Below are 22801 nucleotides of genomic sequence, written 5' to 3'. Positions count from 1 at the left end.
CACAGAGGAAGAAGTTCAACAAGCACTCCAGGGTACGAAGAACTTCTCAGCGCCGGGCCCAGACTGTATAAACTCATACTGGTGGAAAAAACTGACATCTACACATCTCCACCTGGCAAGGATATTCGACACATGGTTGCATGGAAACCAACAAATACCGTCGTGGGTGGTAGAGGGGCGGACAGTATTAATACCTAAAAGTGGAGATCTATCGCAGCCGAAGAACTACAGGCCGATAACCTGCCTAAATGCATGCTACAAGATATTCACAAGGATCTTGTATGCCCGACTATTATCAGCTATCAAAACAGCGCTCGATGAGATCCACGAACAACGAGGCTCAAAAAGGGGGGTGGCTGGATGTAAGGAGAATCTTCTTATCGACCGGAGCATCACACAAGATTCGATGCAGTACCAGCGAAACTTATCCATGGCCTGGATAGATTATCGCAAGGCATTTGACTCCACAAGCCATGAACTTATCCTGCGCCTGCTACGAACCCTTGAGGCACCGGAGGCAGTGGTGGACTGTATTGAGAGGCTGATGCCGCTCTGGAAAACTCGGGTGTGCATCAACAACGGAACAACTAAGATTTGCACGGATGCAATTCAGCTAAGAAGGGGAGTTTTCCAGGGCGACTCACTGAGTCCTCTCCTCTTCTGCATCTCCCTTCTCCCACTTTCGATCGCACTTCGGAACACACGCGGATACAAATGTGGAAAGCCAGGAATCAGAGGTCACAAGGTCACACACTTATTTTATATGGATGACCTAAAGCTGTACACCGCAGGAGAAAGGGACCTAAAAATATCTCTGCGAATTGTGGAGGAGTTTACGAGTGCGATTGGAATGGAACTTGGGCTCAATAAATGTGCTGTAATTCACCTAAAAAGGGGAAGAAATGAAAACTACGGAGAGGATGTGCAATTGGTAGATGGAAGTACAATTCAAAAACTGACCGATGATGAGACATATACCTACCTTGGAATTGAACAGCGGCATTTCCAAGAGACACAAAAGGTTAAAGACTCTCTCTGCGAACGTTATCGGAAGAGACTTCGTCAAATCTGGTCTTCCAGTTTGTCTGGAGTGAATAAAACCCTTGCAACCAACATACTGGCCACACCTATTATCACATACTCCTTTGGTGTAATAAAATGGACGGAGAATGAACTGCACCAACTCGATGTAATAACTCGAAAGATGATGCACATGGAAAAAAGCTTGCACACAAAATCATCTGTCCCGAGGCTTTATCTACCAAGGGAACAGGGAGGACGCGGTCTTCTCAGTTTAGAAAGCTTACACCAAAGAGTGATCCTAAGCACGGCGTACACACTCCTTAAAACTCAAGATCCTCTACTAGTAATGGTACGGACCACGAGAAAGAAGAAATCGGTGGATTCATTTTCAAAGAAGCAAAAAAAGCAGCGAATAAACTCAATCTAATATTCGACCTTCAGCGCCAACATTTAGAATCCATCACAGAACACAGCGCCACACAGGTAGTCAACCGAATTAGGTCCGCACAGAACAGGAGGTTCTTGCAAAATCACGTGGAGACACCCGTGCACGGAGCCTTCTATAACATAATGACACAGCAGCAGCTTTCTGAGAGACTATCGTTTGCTTTCCTGAGGTCGAGCGGCTTAAGATCTGAGACAGAGGGATTTATACTGGCATGCCAGGACGGTGTCTATGGCCCTTTGGTGTACCGTAGCCGTATTATGGGCCAACAAATCGAAGATATAAGATTTAGAGCATGCCATCAAGCTCCGGAGACCCTGTGGCACATACTATCAGCCTGCCCTACTTATGCGGCTTCGGCTTATACCCAGCGCCATAACGCCGCATTGAGGGTGATATACCATCACCTTCGTCATATGCATGGATTTGATGAAACGCCAGTGCTACCACAAACACCGAAAGAAATTGAGTCCTTGGTGGAAAACGAAACAACCAAAATTTACTGGAACTATCCATTCCAGGCCTTCGGACAAATACGGGCGAACAGACCAGACATAGTTCTCCAGGATATAGCGAAGAAAATAATTTATGTCATAGAATTCTCGGCGCCATCAGAGAAGAACATAATCAGTAAAGAAGAGGAAAAGAGGCAGAAGTACCAGGAACTCCTGGAGCAAATGCGCAGAATGTACGCTGATCATTCTGTAAGGTTGGTGATACTAGTGATAGGAAGTTTAGGAGGAGTTAAAGACACCCTGCTCCAGCAAAATACTCAGGGCACACGATACGCGGATTCAGTGAACGGCTTACCAGACGGACGTCAGGAGTTGAACACTGAAAGAGGACACCGGCAAGTTTCCTTCAAGTGTCGGAGCTGAAGGAAGCAAACCGGATATGTAAAAAAAAAAGCGTCTACAGCGTGCTCCGCCTTCTGGTTCCTTGCCGCCATTGCCTTCTGTCCATCCAGTCATCGGCTTGTAAATTGCGCAATGACATTGCCTTTGTAACCCCCTTTAACCATGTCTCTCGTGGTCTTCCTCGTTTTCTTTTTCCAGTTGGGATCCATTTCATTATATTCTTTGGTAGCCTTTCTTCTTCCATTCTGTTTACATGTCCATACCAGATTAATTGTTTTTTTTATTTCTTCTATGATGGTTACCTCTTTCTTCGTTATTCTTCTTATTTATTCATTTGGCACTTTTTCCAATTTTGATTTTTTTTCCAATTTCCAATTTTTGACATCTCGGGCCAGTATTACTTGATCGTCGGCGTAGTGAATGGTATATATTGTTTTATCTTCGAGTGGTATGCCCATTCCACTACATTTTCGTCTCCATTGTTCCAATGCTGCATCTGAGTAAGTATTGAATACAATTGGAGATAGACCACATCCTTGTCGGAGGCTCTTACTTATATTAAATGATGTTGTGAGTTCGGCTCCAATTTTAACTCGTGCTAGCGGGTTCTTGTAGACTTCCTTTATTGCTTTTATTAGGGTAATATTTATTGGTAACCGGTCGAGTACGTGAAAGAGTTGTTTTATTGGGATAGAATCATACGCTTTGATTAGGTCTACAAAAATCATGTGTATCTCTCCACCTATAGCTAACACTTTCTCACTTAGTTGTGTTATGCAGAAAATATTATCTACCGTTAAACGACCGGGTCTGAAACCCGACAGAAGAAACAAAATACCAAACTAAAATAGTCTATGTCTGTGTGTGGATTTCAAAATGGCAAATAACTATCAACAATGTTGACCTCCGCCATAATTTTTTTTGTCTCAAAATCTTTGTTTTTATGTTTTCTCGCACATCTGTATAGAAATCTCGAACTAGTCACCTATCAACAACGCCAATCAAAACTTCTGGTGAAAATAATTAAAACAGTTTTATTTACTTATTATAACACTGTTATAACATAATTAAAACATAAAAACATGTATTCCATTGTGGAAAACAGAGAAAAAAAACGTTTTCTGGTAAAAGTTCGGTCTCCTGTTAGATATGGGTAGTAGCTGTTATTACATTTATTCCCAAAACAAATCATCTCTGTAATGCGTATAATAAGAAATAATTATAAAATCGCATAAGAAAAATATCTGTATTTGTACTCACCATATATCCTTCATTCTGCTTTTTTAATTAACTGCTTAAATGCAAAAACTACAGAACAAAATCCAAACAATAAAGTAAGGTTATGTTCTCATATTTGACAGAATATCAAATAAATTATGGAAACGTTCAGGCATAAAACGGGTACGAAATCTGTAAATGTGGATCTGTTTCTTAAAAGTTGTGACATTAAGATATTTATTGTTATAGTTCATCTAGCGAAACCATATTTTGGTAAAATGTTTCGAAACAAAAAGAGATTTATGTTACCAAACATATGCATCAAAAATGTGACGAAACTGTTTCGCAATGTTTCTCAGCAGAGAATTTGGTTCGATTTTGTGTCTAAAAATGCTACTTAAGAATACTAATAAAAACTAATAAAACTTAAATATTACTAAATAACATCAGTTGGTGACGTTTCTTGATGACATCCACTAGAAAGACTGTCTCTGCATCCATTACATGTAATATTACTATGTTTTTACACGTCATTCAGACGTCCCTAATGGCTGTTTTTTTTAGAATTTATTACCTGCTGTAGATTTTTTAGACCTAATAATTTATTTTAAATAGAAACATGACTTTAAAGCTTCATTCAGAAACTCGAAATTAGTGGAATAAATTAGTGGTTTCAATTATACTTTATACTAGAGCTTACGATCATTCACAATGTCTATAAAATACGATTAGAATTAATAAAATATCGTAGCAATAGCTTACGGTAGTCAGTTATCAGTTGTATCCATAGAGAAAGCCTAATAATTAGTTTATAAAACAAATAAACAATAAAATTTATGTTTCTGACCACAATTTCTCCTGATGGATGATAATCAAAGGCTAAAGCTTCATTCAGAACCTCGGAATTAGTGGAATAAATTAGTGGTTTCAATTTCAATTTATACTTTTTTTACATTTTACAATTCCCATAGTAGCATATTTAGCATGTAAACAAATGCAATACTTATATAAACAAATGCATGAAGGAATTAATTATGCATTTCATCATAATTGGTCTGTATATGATACCCACTTAGCAAAGTGTTAATATTATAAATTAATCACGATTATTATAGTTATTTTTTATACAAGACGATAAAATTGTATTTTATCGTTGACCGAAAAGATTTAAGAAATTAATTTCGGGAGACGATAATGCGATTTTATCGTCGTGTATAAAACAATAATTTTTTTCCATAACGAGTTACGTTTTAAAAAATATTCAGAAATTATTATTTCAAAGAATTTATTACGAGTAGAAAAAATATTGTGCTGGGTTGGCGTTGGTTTCTATGTAATTTGATAAATAAATAAAGCTGTCTCTTTAGTTGTCAGTTTTGAGTCAATATTTTTTAATTCTCTTTCGTGTCGATTGCTGATTGAATTGGAGCCAGAAATGGCTCAAAACGAAATAAGTAAATTACCAACAGATATTCAGGCTGAGGCGACAAACGCCATAATATCCAAATTACTTCCATTTAAATCCCGAATAACTTATAACAAGGAATACAAAAATTTTCAAAAATGGAAGTAGCAATTAAAAAACGTGCGAGAAGAAATAATGTTTTTAACCTATCCTCGCTGTTTTTAATCTACCTTTGCGGTTAAAACAAGCATTCAAAATGTTTTAAAAACACAATTAAAATTAGAAGAGTATCCTACCAACAGCTTGCGTTAGTCAGTTGTATCCATAGGGAAAACCTAATATTCAGGTCATAAAACAAGCAACTTTTGATTTCTAACCACAATTTTTCTAGACGAAAGACAATCAAAAAAAAATTAAATTTTGAAGTATAAATAGTGGAAAAGTTAAAAGTTTGATAACTTTTTCTACTAATTGAAAATGTCTGCTACTAATTTTGACATTCTGAATGCTTACATTGAAATTAAAGGAACAAACTTCTACGCTAATTGAACCTACTAATTTATTCCACTAATTGCGAGGTTCTGAATGAAGCTTAAGATTAAGTATAATTGGTGGTAAAAGTTTGTTAACTGATTTCGCTGTCATTTTATATAAAAAATTATATAGGAAATATCATCGATGTCCATTTCCAACCAAACTGAAAACTTTTATCCATTTCCTATTGCTACGTATTGTGAACTATGGCCAGTTATTTCTATAGATTTATATTAAATTCTTTTTTTACCTCTACCTACGGTTACCGATTTTGCGCGTTTCCCTTTTTTTACCATCACAATAGAATGAATAATTACGGAAAATGTTTTGTTATCTGCACCGGATCGATATCGGAGGTGGATTTATGATGTTCCGATGAAATTTCGCATAATTGCATCGTCGCTAATAATCCGGGGACCGGTGGGGAAATGAGGGCGGGGTTTTTATAACCCGTCGATTTATTCAAGCAAAAATTACTGCGTCGCATTTGCGAGATTCTATCGTTCACCGGCCTAATTATATTGTACGTAATTGAAATTCGAAATGGCATTTTTGCCTCGATCGCATTCCAGATTTATCAATAACAATATCATTAATTGAAAATCTCACTCTGGGCGCTGCTATTTTTCATAAAATGCATTTTTTAAAATAGCCAGAAATGAATGTATTTTTTTTGTGTAGAGGATGTCATTTTTGTGTGTTTTATAGGATTGCTCGATAGAAAGTAGAAAGATGCGGTTTTTACATCACTGTGCTACTTTTTATGAAACTAAAGATTTACATACAGATTTGTCCTAAACCTGTTCCTGAAATACAAAGCGAATTTTAAAATGTTGCATTGCTCAACCCCCTTCGTATCTCGGTTATCTTATAACTTATCGCATTGCTGCATTTTATGCATTATTTAACTTTTTAACATAAATTAAGCTAGTTTGAAAGAGTATCATTATTTTATTTAATTTAATTTTACCAAATAATAGTTTGCTTTTTATCGTGCTATCTTAATAAAAATGTTGATGAAAACAAGTATATATTATATTTTTAGAAAGCTCATCACAGGCAAATACAGATACACGGTATCCCATATATTATAAGGTATATCCTATAAAAAATATAAGCTTGGGTTATATTTCAAGAATGACAGCTCCCAACGAAAATCTAGTTACGCCACTGAATTCTACGTAAAAAACTCTATTGGAGTCAGTTTTCACCTTATTGATAAGTAAGGTATGATAACCGTAGCAAAATTTTCAACTTCATCCTGTATTTCAGGAACTAAGAGGAAATAGAGCCCATTACAGTTACAATGCAGGGTGGTCCCACTGTATTCCGAAAACTTTGGCAGCATATTCTGTAGATAAAAATATGTTAAAAAGTTTGTATAAGTGTATGTCCTAAAATGCTACGTTTCGGAGATACAGGGTGTAGAAATTTCATTTTTATTTCGATTTTTTCCAAATAATTTCTGAAGTAACTAAGAAAAGTCCTAAATTTATCATTTTAGTCAAATAACTATCTACTCAACATGTTTATTTTTTGTCAATAATGACATGTATTGACTATTCCATTTCTCAATATCTTGAGAACGGTTGCTCGTAGAGATTTTTACCAAGAGACATTTTTTATGTAAAAAGTCACGGAAATGTATATTTTTTCACTCAGTAGTTTTATACAGGTACGGACGAAAAGTTCTTACTTTTCAAAACAATTAAAACGCATGTAGGTGGCGCCCCCAACAAATAGGAGTAATATTGACATCAAAATCAAGTTTCTCATGTCAAAAAACTCCCATACACCAATTTTCATCTAAATATTGACGTTACTTCAGAAATTATTTGGAAAAAATCGAAATAAAAATAAAACTTCTACACCCTTACCTTAGTATCTCCGAAACTAAGTATTTTAGGACATACATTTACACGAACTTTTTTACTTATTTTTATTTGCAGAATATGCTGCCGAAGTTTCCGGAATACAGCACCCTGTATAAAACTATAAAGATTTTTATATCTAAACAACATTAAACCTGCAAACATTTAAACAATAAAACCTGAAATAAGGTCCATCCTCGGATCCATCATAATATAAAAAGAAGTTAACTAAGTTTCCTTAATATATTATTTTATTTAATATATCATAAAAGGGTTGTAACATCATAAAATTCTACTTACTTGAGGCTTCCTTTTTTAGAATTCTACAGGCAGCAACGACGGGCTCACAAAGCAACAACTGGATCTTATACATCAAATAATGGAACAGACCCAAAGACAGAACCAAGTCATCGCAACATCACCATCGTCATCTAAATCATCTCCGAAAAAGTTAAAATCGAGCAGCGGAAAGATTAAAGATAAAACGGTAGCACCCGCGTCCTCGACATCATGGTCACCAAATTCGGTAAGTAGCACAAAATATATTTAATTAAAGTACCTTTAGAAAAAATTACAAATTTTTGCCGATTTTTTCTTTGCGCTAGAACATTATAAAGTAATCGCATTTACTGTGTTTCTCTATGTTGTTCTGTCTTGCGCAGCAGTACTGGCCTCGTGCAGACTATGAGCTATCATTATCATTATTTAGTCCACGCGACCGACGGTTTGGAGATATCCCTCTAAGACGTTTCCCGTTTACTTTTCGCTTCACAACTAGTTTTTCTAGGCCATTAATTTTCGTGGATATGTGACCAAAATATCTTAGAATTTGGGGAAACACCAGAACACCTTATCACTGAGTGCGCCGCTCGCCGCGCGCCATGATGACAACCATTCTTGCCATAAACTTTGGTACGACTGATGTCGGAGATGGAGGGCTTGCCTCTGTGGAGCTGTCTCAGATACTGGCTTTTGACAGGGCCCTGGGACTGGATGATGAGTTATAACTCAAAAAAGGGAAAAACAATAGATCTGTAATGTCACGGTGATTAACCCCCTCCTATACATTCTCTAGTTTCTTGGTAAGCGAAACGGCTAAATCTTTCCATATTTTGTTAAATTTGGTCATGGAATTACGCCAAATACACTGTCTTATTTTGATTTTTGCATTGCATCCTCTTTTATTTAAGATCAAAGAGCCGAATTTTAGGAATTGATCTTCAACTTCGAAACCTGTTACTTCTGTAGTGTTGGTGGGTTTCCGATGGTTACTCATTGATTTTATTTTCTTTTAATTTTAATTTTATTAGATTATTCGCATATCACTAGCTAGTCAATAGTCCGTCATTAGTTTTCTTAAAATCTGGTTACTTTAATTGGAAACAAATTCTGTCAAGATTTTCTCAAAACTTCAGTCAAAATAAACAATAGTAAGTTCTACTATTGTTACATCTAGTTTAGATATTACTTTCACTGAAAGTATGAAGATACTGTATAGTTTTACTAAAAACGTATTCTCACGTTCATTATATACCGGATGGTGCGGCGTCGATGGAAACATAGGAAATCCCATGCAAATTTTGAACTGTCCAAATATTGGGTCCCCCTATTAATTTTACAACGAAGCCGTAAATGGGATTTTTTAAGGTCTATGTTTGACTGGGTACACATTAAATAATTTACGGTACCAACTTTGAATAATTTTGGACAGACCGATTTTAAGTAAATTAAGAAAAACTGCATCTATTTTAAATTAAAACTGAAAAAGGAACAATGAAAAACCAGACAAATGCCAACATACCTTTATTTTTTTTGTTAACCTTTGATTTTGTCAATTTGTTGTGCTCTTTACGCTACTACCTTATAGTAGCTACGGTTAGTGTGCCCAAAATTCATTTTTGTAATTTAAAACTTGTTATAAACAGGCAAAAGCCTAACGTTTAGGAAAGACAATTTGACATTTACAATAATTGTTCAACTTTAATTTAAAATAAATGGCAAAATAAAACACCAAATCACCACAATACACCAAAACAATTTTACTTTTATACTGGATGCGCGTTTCGCTAACCATGTTAGCATCATCAGCAGATGATTAAAACTTTCATGCTGTTTGAGTTTTAATCATCTGCTGATGATGCTAACATGGTTAGCGAAACGCGCGTCCAGAGCAAAAGTAAAAGTGTTTTGCTGTATTGTGGTGATTTAGTGTTTGATTTTGCTGCTGTAACACCAAAGCTTGCAACCCTCAACTGTAATTAAAAAAAATTGACGCCCGGAGGCACGTATAGCCGCCCATACTAAAATATGTTAATATCTCGAAAACTGTGACTTTGACATATTTTGATGCTATTACAAATTTTGTTGCAAATATTATTCCTAATCTTAATTTGAAAACCGCGTTTCGCTAGCTACTGTAATTTTGGAGTTACGATTTTTTAACATTTTTAACCCCCTCTCGTACCCCCTTACCAACCCCCACCCCCACCAAAAACTAATGGCCAGATTCTCGGGTGCCACAGTATTTTTGTGCCAAATTTGGTTAAAATCGATTCAGCGGTTTTTGAGTTATCATGTTACAGACGAACAGACGGACAGAGACAGACAGACAGACAGACAGACAACATGAAAATATTTTGTATTTAGGTCATTTATGACCCAAATAACTCATTTTGAGTGAAATTAAAAAAACTTTTTTTTGTCGATCTTAACAGCCTACCATACCTATTGGTATGATCGGCTAAAAATAGATACAGTTTTTCTTAAATTAGTTAAAAACGGCTTATCGAAAATTCTTCAAATTTGGCATGTGTATTCAACATACGCAGACCTTTAAAAACCTATTAACGACTTTACTGTAAAATCAACAAAATTTGCAAGGTAGACCTTTAAAAAATGTATGTACGACTTAGATGTAAAATTAATAGAGGATTTAATATTTGGAAAGTTCAAAATTTGCATGGGATTATTTATGTTTCCAACGAAACGATGCACCACCCGGTATATGTATTTCAATTGTTTAAAGCAATTCTAGTGACTCTCTTGCTCCTTTCTGTTCCTGAAATGTATCAAAAATTGATAATCAATGTTAAAAAAATATCATGTTCAGTCAAAAAATAAAATTAATTTAACTGAATAGCAAACCAACAACCATCAATGGATAAATGATATAATTATATACCTATTAAGTCAAAGAATATATTGGTCATTCGCTAACTCAGTCACTTGATCGTAATATTTCTGTAAGCTATAGAGTACCCACAGAAGTTAAAAACTTCATAAAACTTTGGTAGACTAACTTTTCCCTACGAGATCGTCAGCTGTTGCAAGAATCGATTTTTTCCATCATCCATATTGCATTTTCTAATCAAAATTCTACCATTTCACTCTTTTCCGGTCTTTTTTATAACCGCCTCTTTCTTATATCAGAGCAAAAATAATTTAAAGTCTGCCCAATTTTGGAAAAATATCAGTCCAGTCACCCACTTCCAAACTTCGATATGGCTTTCGATTTATCTTCGTTTGAAGTCGGTTGCGATCGGAGCTTTTATGGCGTTAGTGGTTAATATTTGTATTTTAAACGCAAAAGGAGAGTTTTTGGAATATTGTGGCTTTAAGGGAGGGTCCGTTTGTAAAGTAGGTAATTGGTTTAGTGAGAGAATTATTAACACTCAACGTCTCAAAGGTCCCGCCTTGTTTGAAAATGATTTTATAAATTTTGATTCGCTCAATTCAGGACACCTTGTATAAAACTAGTAAACCACAGAAGTGCCTGAAAATAATACACCATAAATATAACCTAAATCATTGGCGTTCAGAATAATATTCATTTATATTTTAATATCACTTTCCTCCCTTCGTTTTTCCTCTGGCATCTTCAGAACGAGCGCGTCTCTAAAAACATGATTAATGTTATCGTGACGACGAGCGCCGCATTTACATTTTAAAACACGAAATATCTATGCAAATCGGAGAGCCGGCGCAAGAGGGAAGAGAGGCATAAAGCGCTCCTTTGGCACCTTTTTCACGCTATCGGATAAGGGTGCGAGCAGATCCGCGAAGGAATCTGGGATAAGAGGCTAAAGAGTGCACGGTCGAGCGGTTTTCGTAAGATTTGTTGATAGTTTTTGGATTGGCGGGTTTCGAGAAAAAGGCTTAATAACAATTTTAAATATCTATGTATAACTTCTTGTAAGGCTATGGTATGTATAGGTTTGGTGTATTCTCCGCCGGTGCTGCCACAATCGGAGAATATTGTAAACAACTAGTATATACAAAATACACGGGTTTAAATAGCGAGTATACGAAAAAATGTATTATTTAATTATTCTAAAAGTGTTAGGAATATAATTTTTGAAAATTCTAAGAATAAACATAAAAAAGTAAATATTTTGATATCTTAGGAAGGTCTAACTTGTATTATAATTTATTATTCCTAAAAACTTTTTAGATGAGTTCAACTCGTAGGGGTTATACAGGTATTTAATTTTTTTATTACTCGCGGCAAGAGCTTTGTGGTCGAAATATGGCAACCTCGGCTCGCTCGTCGAGAGTCGACGGACGCGACGCGACCGGACGACTGGGCAGCTTAGCTTAGTACCAATTTGTGGTACCAATGACTGAAGAATACAGATACATGTAACGGCCATATACGGGCTGCAGCAAAATTTGTGACCTTTAGACGCCATTTTTTTGGACATAACAAATGAATCATCAGCTGGTCAATCATCAGCGACAATTTTAGCGATTTTTAATAGTTTGTGTGTAGTGAACTTGTAACTTCTTTGTATAAACTTTATTACAATGGTAATTTGCTTTAAGTAACAGCTTTCAAGTGTAAAAGGCGCAATGATAAGAAAGATCTAGGAGTTACGTTTTATAGGGAAATAAACAGTCCACTACACCTTTTTAGCGTTTTTTTATTGAATTCGATAATTATTTTTCTGATATTATATGTACTTGATATGTGCTATACCTCGATACTAGTTTTGTACTTTTTGTTAACATTTTAATAAGTTTTTTTTCATAATTAATTAGTATGATACCACAGGAAACACCAGAAGCGTAGTGAAAACATTTACCATAAATATAAATATCGCTTCAAGCGGCTATGTTAAGAAAAATATGTGCCACGGCACTGTTTGGAAGAATGGTCACAGTTTGGTCTAGGTTGCTATTTGTCTTTGTATTCTTTAGTCATTGCTTAGTATTCATTTGGAATGTAGGCAATGTTGCCATTCTGTAATATAATTCCCCAATAAGTAACCGTCCAGTTAACAATATCTATAGTCAAAGGTTCAACTACGGTAGCCAGCATAGTTTATGCACCGGTTTTGCTAAAGGAGTCATAATTGGGACTATTTCGGCTATAACGAAATTTTTTAAAGGTACATAATTATATTTTTGGAGATCTTCATAAAACATTTAATCACTAGTTGATTTGATTAATAAAAATATACTATTAATATTTGAAATTATATTTTATGCTCTTATAGTATGTCTATTTAATTTTTCGATTATGTAACGAGCACTTTGTTTACTCATTTGTTTCGTCGAACTGCTTGAATCCATTTTTGCTTTTGATCAAATCATTATGAGAAACTATGAAGCTATAAAATGTTGTTTCGGGAGTGTTGCAATCTAGTGGGCAAATAAGATTGGTCTATAGATGTTGAGAGAGTCGTTATTCGATATTAAGTTGTTGAAGAATTGAAATGTTTGTACAGTGAGCTGTTTGCAGTATTCGTAGTGTCCGTCTATAACACCACATGTCAAAAGCGTCGATTTTACGTCGCATTGCCAACTTCAACGTTCAAGTCTCCAAAGCATACGCGACAATGGGGAAAATTTAGATTCTTAGGTAGTCTTAGTTTGTTGCTAAATGAAACGGGTGAAACTTCCTATATTTTATTAAATTTGGTCATGGAATTGCGTACTATACACTGTCTTCCTTTGAGTTCTGCATTGCATCCTCCTTTGTTTGAGTGATTATGTGACCACTTCATTCAAAATGAACCCTTCACAATAAATCCATAATAAATACTTCACATTATTTTTCTTTGGGACATACAAGATCCCCAGCCATAGCAATTCACTCCTAGAGATAATATAAACACCGATTGCAGTTGCGGGTTGGAACCTTTGGTGTTAAACAGCAAAATAAAAACACTAAATCACCACAATACACCAAAACACTTTTACTTTTACACTGGACGCGCGTTTCGCTAACCATGTTAGCATCATCAGCAGATGATTATAAACTGAAATTAATCTTAAAAAAATAGTAATAAATAAATAAATTAATAAACAAAGGATGTTATTGTGGGCATTGTAATAAATTAAAAAAACAAAATTATCGGACAAAATCTACTGTAAGATTAGCCATGAAAACATGTAAAAAGATGCGGTTTTTCTTATATTGTCCAACATTCTTCTGATTTGGCCTGTGTATTCAGCAGACCTTTGAAAAATCAATGTAGGACTGAGAGCATCTGACTTATGGAGGAGATTTAGACAGTTCAAAATTGGTATGGGATTTTTTATGTTTCCAACGAGACGGTGCACCACCCGGTATATGTATTTCAATTGCTTTAAGCAATTCTAGTGAGCGCTCCTTTTTTTCTCTCCTTTCTGTTCCTCACATGTCAATCTAGTTAGTTCACTCAATGTCAAATCAAAAATTGATAATCAATGTTGACAAAAATCTCATGTGCAGTGAAAAAAATTAAATTAATTCAACTGAATAACAAACCAACAATAAACAACATCATTAATGGATAAATTTAATACACCTATTAAGTCAAAAAATATATTGGCCATTGGACAACTCAGTCACTGGATGGTGATATTAAGTATCGTAACGTTATAGAGCACCCACAGAAGTTAAAAACTTCATAAAACTTTGGTAAACTAACTTTTCCCTACGAAATCGTCAGCTGTTGCAAGAATCGATTTTTTCCATCATCCATATTGCATTTTCTAATCAAAATTCTACCATTTCACTCTTTCCCGGTCTTTCGTAAGTAATGTTTTAATAAAAGCGAATAATGCCACCGCTTCTCTCTTATATCAGAGCAAAAATAATTTAGAGTCTGCAATTTTGGAAAAATATCAGTCCCCCACTTACAAACTTTCGATATGGCTTTCGATTTATCTTCGTTTGAAGTCGGTTGCGATCGGAACTTTTGGGGCCTCAGCGGTTAATATTTGTATTTTAAACGTAAAAAGGAGAGTTTTTGGAATACCTAGTGTGGCTTTATGAAAGGGTGTCGTTGGTAAAGTAGTTGATATGGTTTAGTGAGAGAATTATTATAATTAAGGATATTGGAAGAGAATAGATGTAAATTTGTGAAAAGGAATAAAAACAAGCAGCATATTGAAATAATAACTAATTCTGATCTGTTTACAGCCCTATCATCCTTGAACAAACTCACGGCATTTTTGACCTTGAAAAGCAAGAACCTTAATTTTTAACGCTCAAGAAAATATATTATAACTAGCCATATTGCAAATTTCATCTAATAATTTTTCCATATAGTTTTTGAATTATCGCTAGCCAAAGTTCTTTAACTTCTATAGTGGGGTCAATGATCATCAAATTTATAAGGCCTTCTAATAGTGTATAAACTTAAAGTTTTGATTTTTAGTTAGCTTTAACCTAGAAAGGAATGAAGAAATGAAAAATCCAGATTTCATTATTCATTAAATAAAAAGCAATGATTATTAACACAAGCGTCTATCCGCTATCGGTAACTGAATTTGTTCAGTTGACGATGGATCGGCCAGCGCGATCATAGACCGACGCTAGGCGGGAGTGGGGGGTGTCAGCCGTAGAGGTGTGTAGTTCGTGAAACTAGTTCCAATGAACTATTCCGACCCAAACATTTTTCATTGAAACTATTCGGTCGGAATAGTACGAAAGGAACTAATATCCGGTTTCTTCAGACACTAGTTAGTTCCTCAGGACTTATTCGCTCCGCAGTTCCGAGAACCGAGATATAATATGCGATGTCAACGGATCGGCCAGCGTTAACGTAGACCGACGCTAGGCGGGAGTGGGGGTGTCAGTCGTAGAGGTGTGTAGCTCGTGAACGAACTAGTTCCAATGAACTATTCTGACCCCGGAACGAAAGGAACTAGGTCCCGGTTCTTCGGTCCGCAGTTCCGAAATATACAAGGCGACGAAGACGGATCCGGCCTTGTCTATGTCCACTGTCGGCGTAATTACTACAGAAAATTGTCGTGGACACTGTTTTTAATTTTTAGTATTTATGTCTCTCAAATTAAGACAATTATCTACAGTAATCTTTTCTAGGACAATTTTCTGTAGTAATTTCAAAAACAAAGAGCTCGAAATGAGGAAAAATGCAATTTTTCGTAAAATAAAAGTGAAAACTTCTTCATATTTATTATTTAGTCTTCATATTTCTCGTCTTCATATTTATTATTTAGCTTCACCTACATGTGTCAGTATTAAGTATTTTATTATTGGCTTCAATTGAGATTTGTGATATGGTCTTTTAAACTCTCTTATGTCAAGAATGTTTTCAGTACAGATAATAAAAAAAAATTCTTATGAAAACATTTTTTTTTTTATTTAAACATCTATAGGTATCTAAATTACGGCAATATTTCAAATAAATATAGTGACAGTAAACTATACTTTATAAGATATAGAACTCCAGATCAGACTCGATCAAACCATTAATAATTTAATGAAAGACAGACAAATTAATAGATCCTTCTCAATTTGTCCCGGATTTGCTGAACACGATTGCATTTTTCACTATATTAGAAAGAAACTCGAAAGAAAAACGGAAAAACCTTTTCAGATTCTTGGAAAAAGCAGCGGAAACTTTGACGACATTGATATATTAAAAATCCGCTTGGCACATTAGTGAGATGCAAGTGAGGCCGTTAAAAAAATGGATAAAAGAGGAAGTGCTTGGAAGCGTGGTTGTAGACGGCCACTTTGTCATTCCGTTTTTTTTTCATATTTTGTTCCTTTTTTGAATCTATTGTCCTCCATGGAGGACGAGTTTTAGTTCTAAGCGGAACTAGACGAAGAAAATGATAGTTGCCACTTTAAATAATTTTAAAATTTCGCAAATTTTAATAACATTCTGGAGAATATTCTCTGTCCAGAAAGGTGATTTGTTTTTTGGATACATGTGTGAAATATAGACAGACAATAATATGAAATAAGTATTGACATACATCTTATACAGTATTTTCCCGGATTGTCTTTACAAAAGGAAAACCTTTTCTTATTATTAACTTTTTAAGGAAAATGCACTCTTCATAAAAGTTTTGCTTGTTCTAAAATGGTTAATTCCGTTTATATTTTTCCAAATTTCCATACTGTTTTAGAGAAAATTAAAAATATATGTTTAAAAATTTTTTAAGTCTCAAAAATCTAAACGCGTTTCTATGATATCATTCCGGTTTTCATTCTTTGAGAGATTGTTATTTTTAATTTTGATTAACGTCATATATTTCGCTATTATAAAATGTTAAAAAAGCATAAAATTATTTATAATTACCATTTCCGTAGCACAGAACTAAATAATTGTTTTTAAAATTAAAACAGCAAAAAATATGGAATTAATTAAAATTAATAATAACCATATATCAAAGAATGAAAACCTAGAAATGATATTAACATAGAATCACGTTCTGATTTTTGGGGCTTAAATTTAACCATGTTTCCATATTTTTCCTTTTCTCTAAAACGATATGGAAATTTGGAAAAGTATACAACAGGGTTAACCATTTTAGAACAAACAAATATTTTTTATAAAGACTGCATTTTCCTCAAAATGTTAGTAATAAAAAAGTTCTGCCTCTTGTATTTAAATAATTCTTTTACTATTTTATAAATATTCCTCAGTGTGTTAAAAGTAATGTTGTGGTAAATTTCAACAGATTGTGGTATTAAAGTCAACGGCGTGTTGTAACGGCGTTAACAACATTAGATTTGTCTATGACACAGTTCTTATTGCCGACTCTGATACTGGTCTCCAGAGTTTAGTGGAACGACTTGAAGGCTCCTGTAAGAAATACGGGATGAAGATCAATTCCTCTAAAAATAAAGTCATGGTATTAGGAAAGAACCAAAATGTACCAATTCCTATTAAAATAGAGGGCAATACCTTAGAACAGGTCTACAAGTTCAAATATTTGGGCTCCTGGATAGTTAACACCTTGAACAACGACGTGAAAATAAAAACCAGAAAAGAACAACCGAGAAATGCATTTTTAAAAATGAAGAGCGTCCAGAACCCCAGATTGGACCTTGAGTTGAGAACTAGGCTCGTTAAGTGTTATGTTTGGTCAATTCTATTATACGGAGCAGAAACATGGATACTGAAAAGAAGAGATGAATCGCCTCGAATCGTTCGAAACAAAGAATGCTTAAAATTCCATTGACAGCCCATATCACAAATACCGAAGTCTACAACAGAGTAGGCAGAGAAAGAGAATTGCTCAATATAATAAAAATAATAAAAATATCATACTTAGGGCATATATTGAGAAATGAAAAATATCACGTCTTACAATTAATAGTTAAGGGTAAAATTGAAGGAAAAAGAGGTATCGGCAGGAAAAAACTATCTTGGTTGTGAAACATCAGAAACTGGACTCACCTAACTTTTGAAGAACTCATAAGGAAAGCCGAGAATCGTGAAGATTTTGCCAATGTGATCGCCAGCCTCCATGAAAGAGACGGCACGTAAAGAAGAAGAAGAATTTTATTACTAGCTGGCCTGGCTAACATCGTATCAGCTAACAGTGTTCGGGTCGCTCTCAGGGGTCGGGTAAAGCCACCCCCGCTTTACCCGACCCCTGAGAGCGACCCGAAGGAAATATATATTATATTTCAGAAATCTGAATAAGGCTTCCAAAATTCCAAACACGCGTGCTTTGATTAAGGCTTGATTAAGGTTTACAGAGCTTCAGCATTTGCCATAAAATAGCGAGCAATTTGTTACAAAACCGTATAAATTATATATCACTGTAATCACAAAACTTCAATTCAAAATTTAAATTATGTCTTTATTGTCGAGAAAATTTATTCCAAACACATAAGGAATATTTTGTTGAAGTTTGACCATCAAAATCTTAAAAATAAAGAAGTTGTCTAAAATGTGCTACAATACGAATATAGTATAAAAATACCTCGCCAGTTTTACATAAAACGTTAAATGCCGAATGCTTATTTTGCTTCTTTTTCGGACTAGTAAACTGGACTCTTAAGTGAGAGTTTTTTGTCAATTTTTGTGGTATTGATGTCTGATTGACAAAACAATCTGGAATGATTGAGACCAATCGATTCGACAGTTGTCATTTGTTCTCTAGCTTTTTTTGCATTTTAATTTAGATATTTTCTATACAGGGTGAGTGTTAAATATGTGCAAATATTTTTAGGGGTAGTATATTTCAACCCTAGAAACACGATTATGAGGATTTTTCCGCCAAAAAAAATTGAGAATTTGATTTTTTTTAATTTATTTGGAATTTTTTTAGTTTTTAGTTAAAAAACATAATTTGTTGATAAAATGGCAAAATATGTAATAGATTAATGATGAAATGGCGTTCGCAGGTTTAAAGTTTTTTTTTTAGGGCCAGGAATTAAACAACCTTTTTGTAAAATTGCCGACGTTTCGTCTTTATCAAGGCTATTTTCAGTATAAGGAAATACAATATTTTCGGGATAAGCTATTTGATGACTTCTGACAAAAGAACCTTTTAGCTGAACATAGCCTTGATAAAGAAGAAAATATACGTCGAAACCTGCGACCACCATTTCATCTGTAATATAAGGACGCAAATCTACCACGGTAATAGACTAAATTTACAACAAAGAAAATCCAGTAAAGATTCAGTAGGGTTCTCAAAATTTTAGTAAAAAATATTTTTTTTTGGAACTTTTCAAAGTAAAATAACGGTTGTTTTGGATTTATTTGAAAAACGGTAAAAAGAAAATATATTTCTTTTATCAATCTACCAGGCCTGAAAATATTTGCACTAATTTAAGACTCACCCTCTATATTTCAATTATCTTTCCAGATTTGAATATGCTATTTTCCCACTATTTTTCGTTTAATTTTTTTTCTATAATGTCTAGTGTGTCACTGATTTGCAGTGGATATGAATTATTACATTACAGCGTGCGTGACATGAATTGCCAATTGAACGCTCCAGGGGAAAAACTTGATAAGCGCCAATTTCCTAATTTTAGGATTTTACAATATTACAGTATGTCTAACTGGTCTCTAAAAATGTATAAAAAGTAAAGTTGTTCAATCCTATGATATATTATGTATTTATATAGTCTTCTTCTTACGACGCCGTCTCCTTTCGAAAGTTGGCGATCCAAATAGCTAACGTCATTCTAGATACAGCCATACGAAATATGTCGATTGATGAGCAACCAAACCATCTACGAATGTCCTTTAGCCAGGAATTCTGGCGTCTGCCGATAGATCTTTTGCCCTGGACTTTGCCTTCAATTATTAATCTGAGAAGTTCATACTTTTTACCCCTCATTATGTGGCCTATGTAGCGTGTTTTTCTTTCTTTGATGGTAAGCATGAGTTCTTTCTGTTTTCTCATTCGATTAAGAACCTCCACATTTGAAACTCTTTGGACCCATGATATTCTTAATATACGGCGGTAAATATACATTTCGAAGGCATCTAGTTTTTTTCTAACGATATGTCAAGGGTCCAACTCTCACACCCGTACAGGAGAACTGAAAAATGTAGCATCTGACCATGCGTACCCGTAGCTCCAAACTCAAATCTGACCTTGTGAAAAATTGTCTCATATTTATAAATGTTTTTCTAGCCTGTTCTATGCGGCTTCTAATTTCTTTCTTCGGGTCGCATTGATCATTTACAATACACCCCAAATACTTGTATGAAGACACTTGCTCTACTGTATTATTAGCTCTGTAAGATTAGTAAAATTATAGGGCTTATCGTGTTTTTCCCTGGACCCTTCAATTGCCAAAAATGGCAGAATTGCAATATCCGAAATATTATCACTCAGATGTTATCCATCCATTAAATTATTAAATCACTTTTCGTGATATAATCCCTTCGTACAGATGACACTCACCCACTCTAATATCTCTTACAATTTTCTTTTTCTCTTCTTCATCGCCTCGAACCAATTCCATCTAACAGACTGGTTTCCATCGTCGTCTCCCTAAAGCTGTAATAAAACGAATCCATTTGCCACCATCCAATATCTTTATCTAATCCGGTTATGCTCGAAGGGACACCATGACGTCACAATGACTGATGACGAGTCAAGTCAAGGGGGATGGGGGGTCTGTCCTTTTCATATCTCCAGACCGTCGCGTCGATGTTAAAAGTGAGAGATAATAGGCAATATGCTTAGGAAAAAGCTTAAATGGTTTTATGTTACCATAATGATTCAACAATCGTATTGGATTATTTCACTTTCCTGATTTCTTTTGTATAAAAAAAGTCTCCATACTTTTTAGATAAATTTTAATAAGTAGATAATATACAGGGTGGTACGAATTGTATTCGAGAATCTTAAGAAAAATATGTAAAAAAGTTCGTATAAATTTATATCCTAAAATGCTTTATTTCGGAGGAGGTGTAGAAGTTATAGAGTAAATAAAATAATTGTTTTTAAAAATACTTTTCTTCCGTCGAACGACATAATTAACGCAATCGGTCGGTAGGATACGTTTTTTGGGCATCTTTTCGGGCCAGTTGTGTCATTTCGTGGTTTCAACCCTAAGCGCGTATCGAAGAAGAACCTCGGCGGCAGCCGGATGCAACACCCACAACGAGTCGTAAAAGGTTCGAGAAGGGAGAAGAAAATACGATATCATCAAAATTGTAACTTTCCTTTTTGCCTCTCCGAACCCTCCGGTGAGGGTTTTTGGTAGGGATAGTTAGGGCCCGTGCATAGCACACACAAATTTCGCAGCTCACTGAGAGCAGTAATTTTAAGAAAAACGAAAATAATAATAATAATTTATCAATTTTAAAAAATAAATCAATAATCAATCAAATAACGATCAAAAGAAACTAATCAGTGAAGTAAATTTCCAAATCTCTCTTTCAAAAAGGTTGATTGATAACTATAACAAAACAATAACTATTCTCAGCAAAAACCAAGAAAATCTTCAAAACGGATTAAAACTCTTCCAACACTCTCTAAATAAAGATATTAGTAATCTTCAAGAATACATTAGCGTACAAAGAATAATTTCTCAAATTAATTTTCACACTGTTAAAACATAATTACATTTCTAGATAACATAGAAGATGCGATAATGTTTGCTAAATTAAATACACTACATAATCAGGGGAATTATCTAATACCAATATCAGTTCTTAGGAACACAGATAACTTTTTCGAAATGAAACTAATTTTCGCTATTCATATTCTGGGCATAAAACCTGATACCTTTTATAATTTATTTCCTATAACACAAAACCACCAAGTTATTAATCTCAAATACCCTTATATGGCACGAGCAGACTCCAAAGTACAGTTTCAAGAAACCATCTGTCCATTCTTAAAAGAGACTTTCTATTGCCACGTAAAATTTCATCAATCTACCGATGACTATAAAATCGACACCCACGTTCAAGAGCCAATCACTGAACAAATAACGCCAAGAGAAATACTTTTGCTACCTTCAAAATGGCAAAGAATATTTTCAAAATGTCAAACCGATCGATATTTGGAGATCCCAGAATAATCAAAATTTCTAAGGGCTCTTCATATAAATGATCAAATATGATGTTAATGACAATGATGTCTCAGTACAAGACAGCACACCTTTAATACTACCACCAATCAGTTTCAATCAAGTAAAAAGAAGTAAATCCTTCGAGGCCTTCAACATTGCAAAATTAAATTTTTACAAAATGTTCGAGCTAAGACAAATGGTTAATCAACAGCATCCCTTAACCCCATCCACGAGAAGTTTTATGGACAATTCCATTGACATCATCTTCATGGTTTTCATCCTTATCACTCTGAGTCTACTCTTTATCACAAGAAAGAAGTTACTCTACCCTATGCTGAGGTTCTACCCTCTCTACATAAGGTTATACCCTCTCTACCCTGCTGTTCTACCCTCTCTACATAAGGAAGAAAATATCATCCCCATCCAAAGAAGAGATACCCGAAGAACCGCCACGAAAAGACAACTCCGTTATACCTATTTTCGTCTTAATGGGGGAGGAGTTATACATGTGGCCATTTCCGCCACACCTGCGGGAATCCTCCCGTGAGATCTGCTGATCATGCTTTTATTGATAAGTCTTCTTTATAAGTTAATGTTAATTAAAAAGCATTCTTTTCTCCGATCTCGTACTGACAACATCCACATAGGTTTTAAATAAAATAATTGTTTTTTAAAAAGTATTTTCTTCCGTCGAACGACATAATT

General features: G+C 34.7%; 1 protein-coding gene across 4 annotated transcripts in view; it reads left to right on the top strand.

Moving 5' to 3' along the window:
• LOC115888487 (flocculation protein FLO11) overlaps window positions 1-22801 on the top strand; it is a 244885-nt gene that overhangs the window by 191502 nt on the left and 30582 nt on the right. For all 4 annotated transcript variants that reach the window (XM_030908234.1, XM_030908235.1, XM_030908233.1 and 1 more), the window contains exon 7: window positions 7673-7879. In XM_030908234.1, coding sequence (XP_030764094.1) covers window positions 7673-7879 — 207 coding nt within the window. The remainder of the gene's footprint in view (window positions 1-7672; window positions 7880-22801) is intronic.

Source organism: Sitophilus oryzae, unplaced genomic scaffold (genome assembly GCF_002938485.1).
Source record: "Sitophilus oryzae breed Bouriz unplaced genomic scaffold, Soryzae_2.0 scaffold_771_pilon_pilon, whole genome shotgun sequence".
NCBI lineage: Eukaryota > Metazoa > Arthropoda > Insecta > Coleoptera > Curculionidae > Sitophilus > Sitophilus oryzae.
This window is presented reverse-complemented; position numbering and strand designations above follow the sequence as displayed.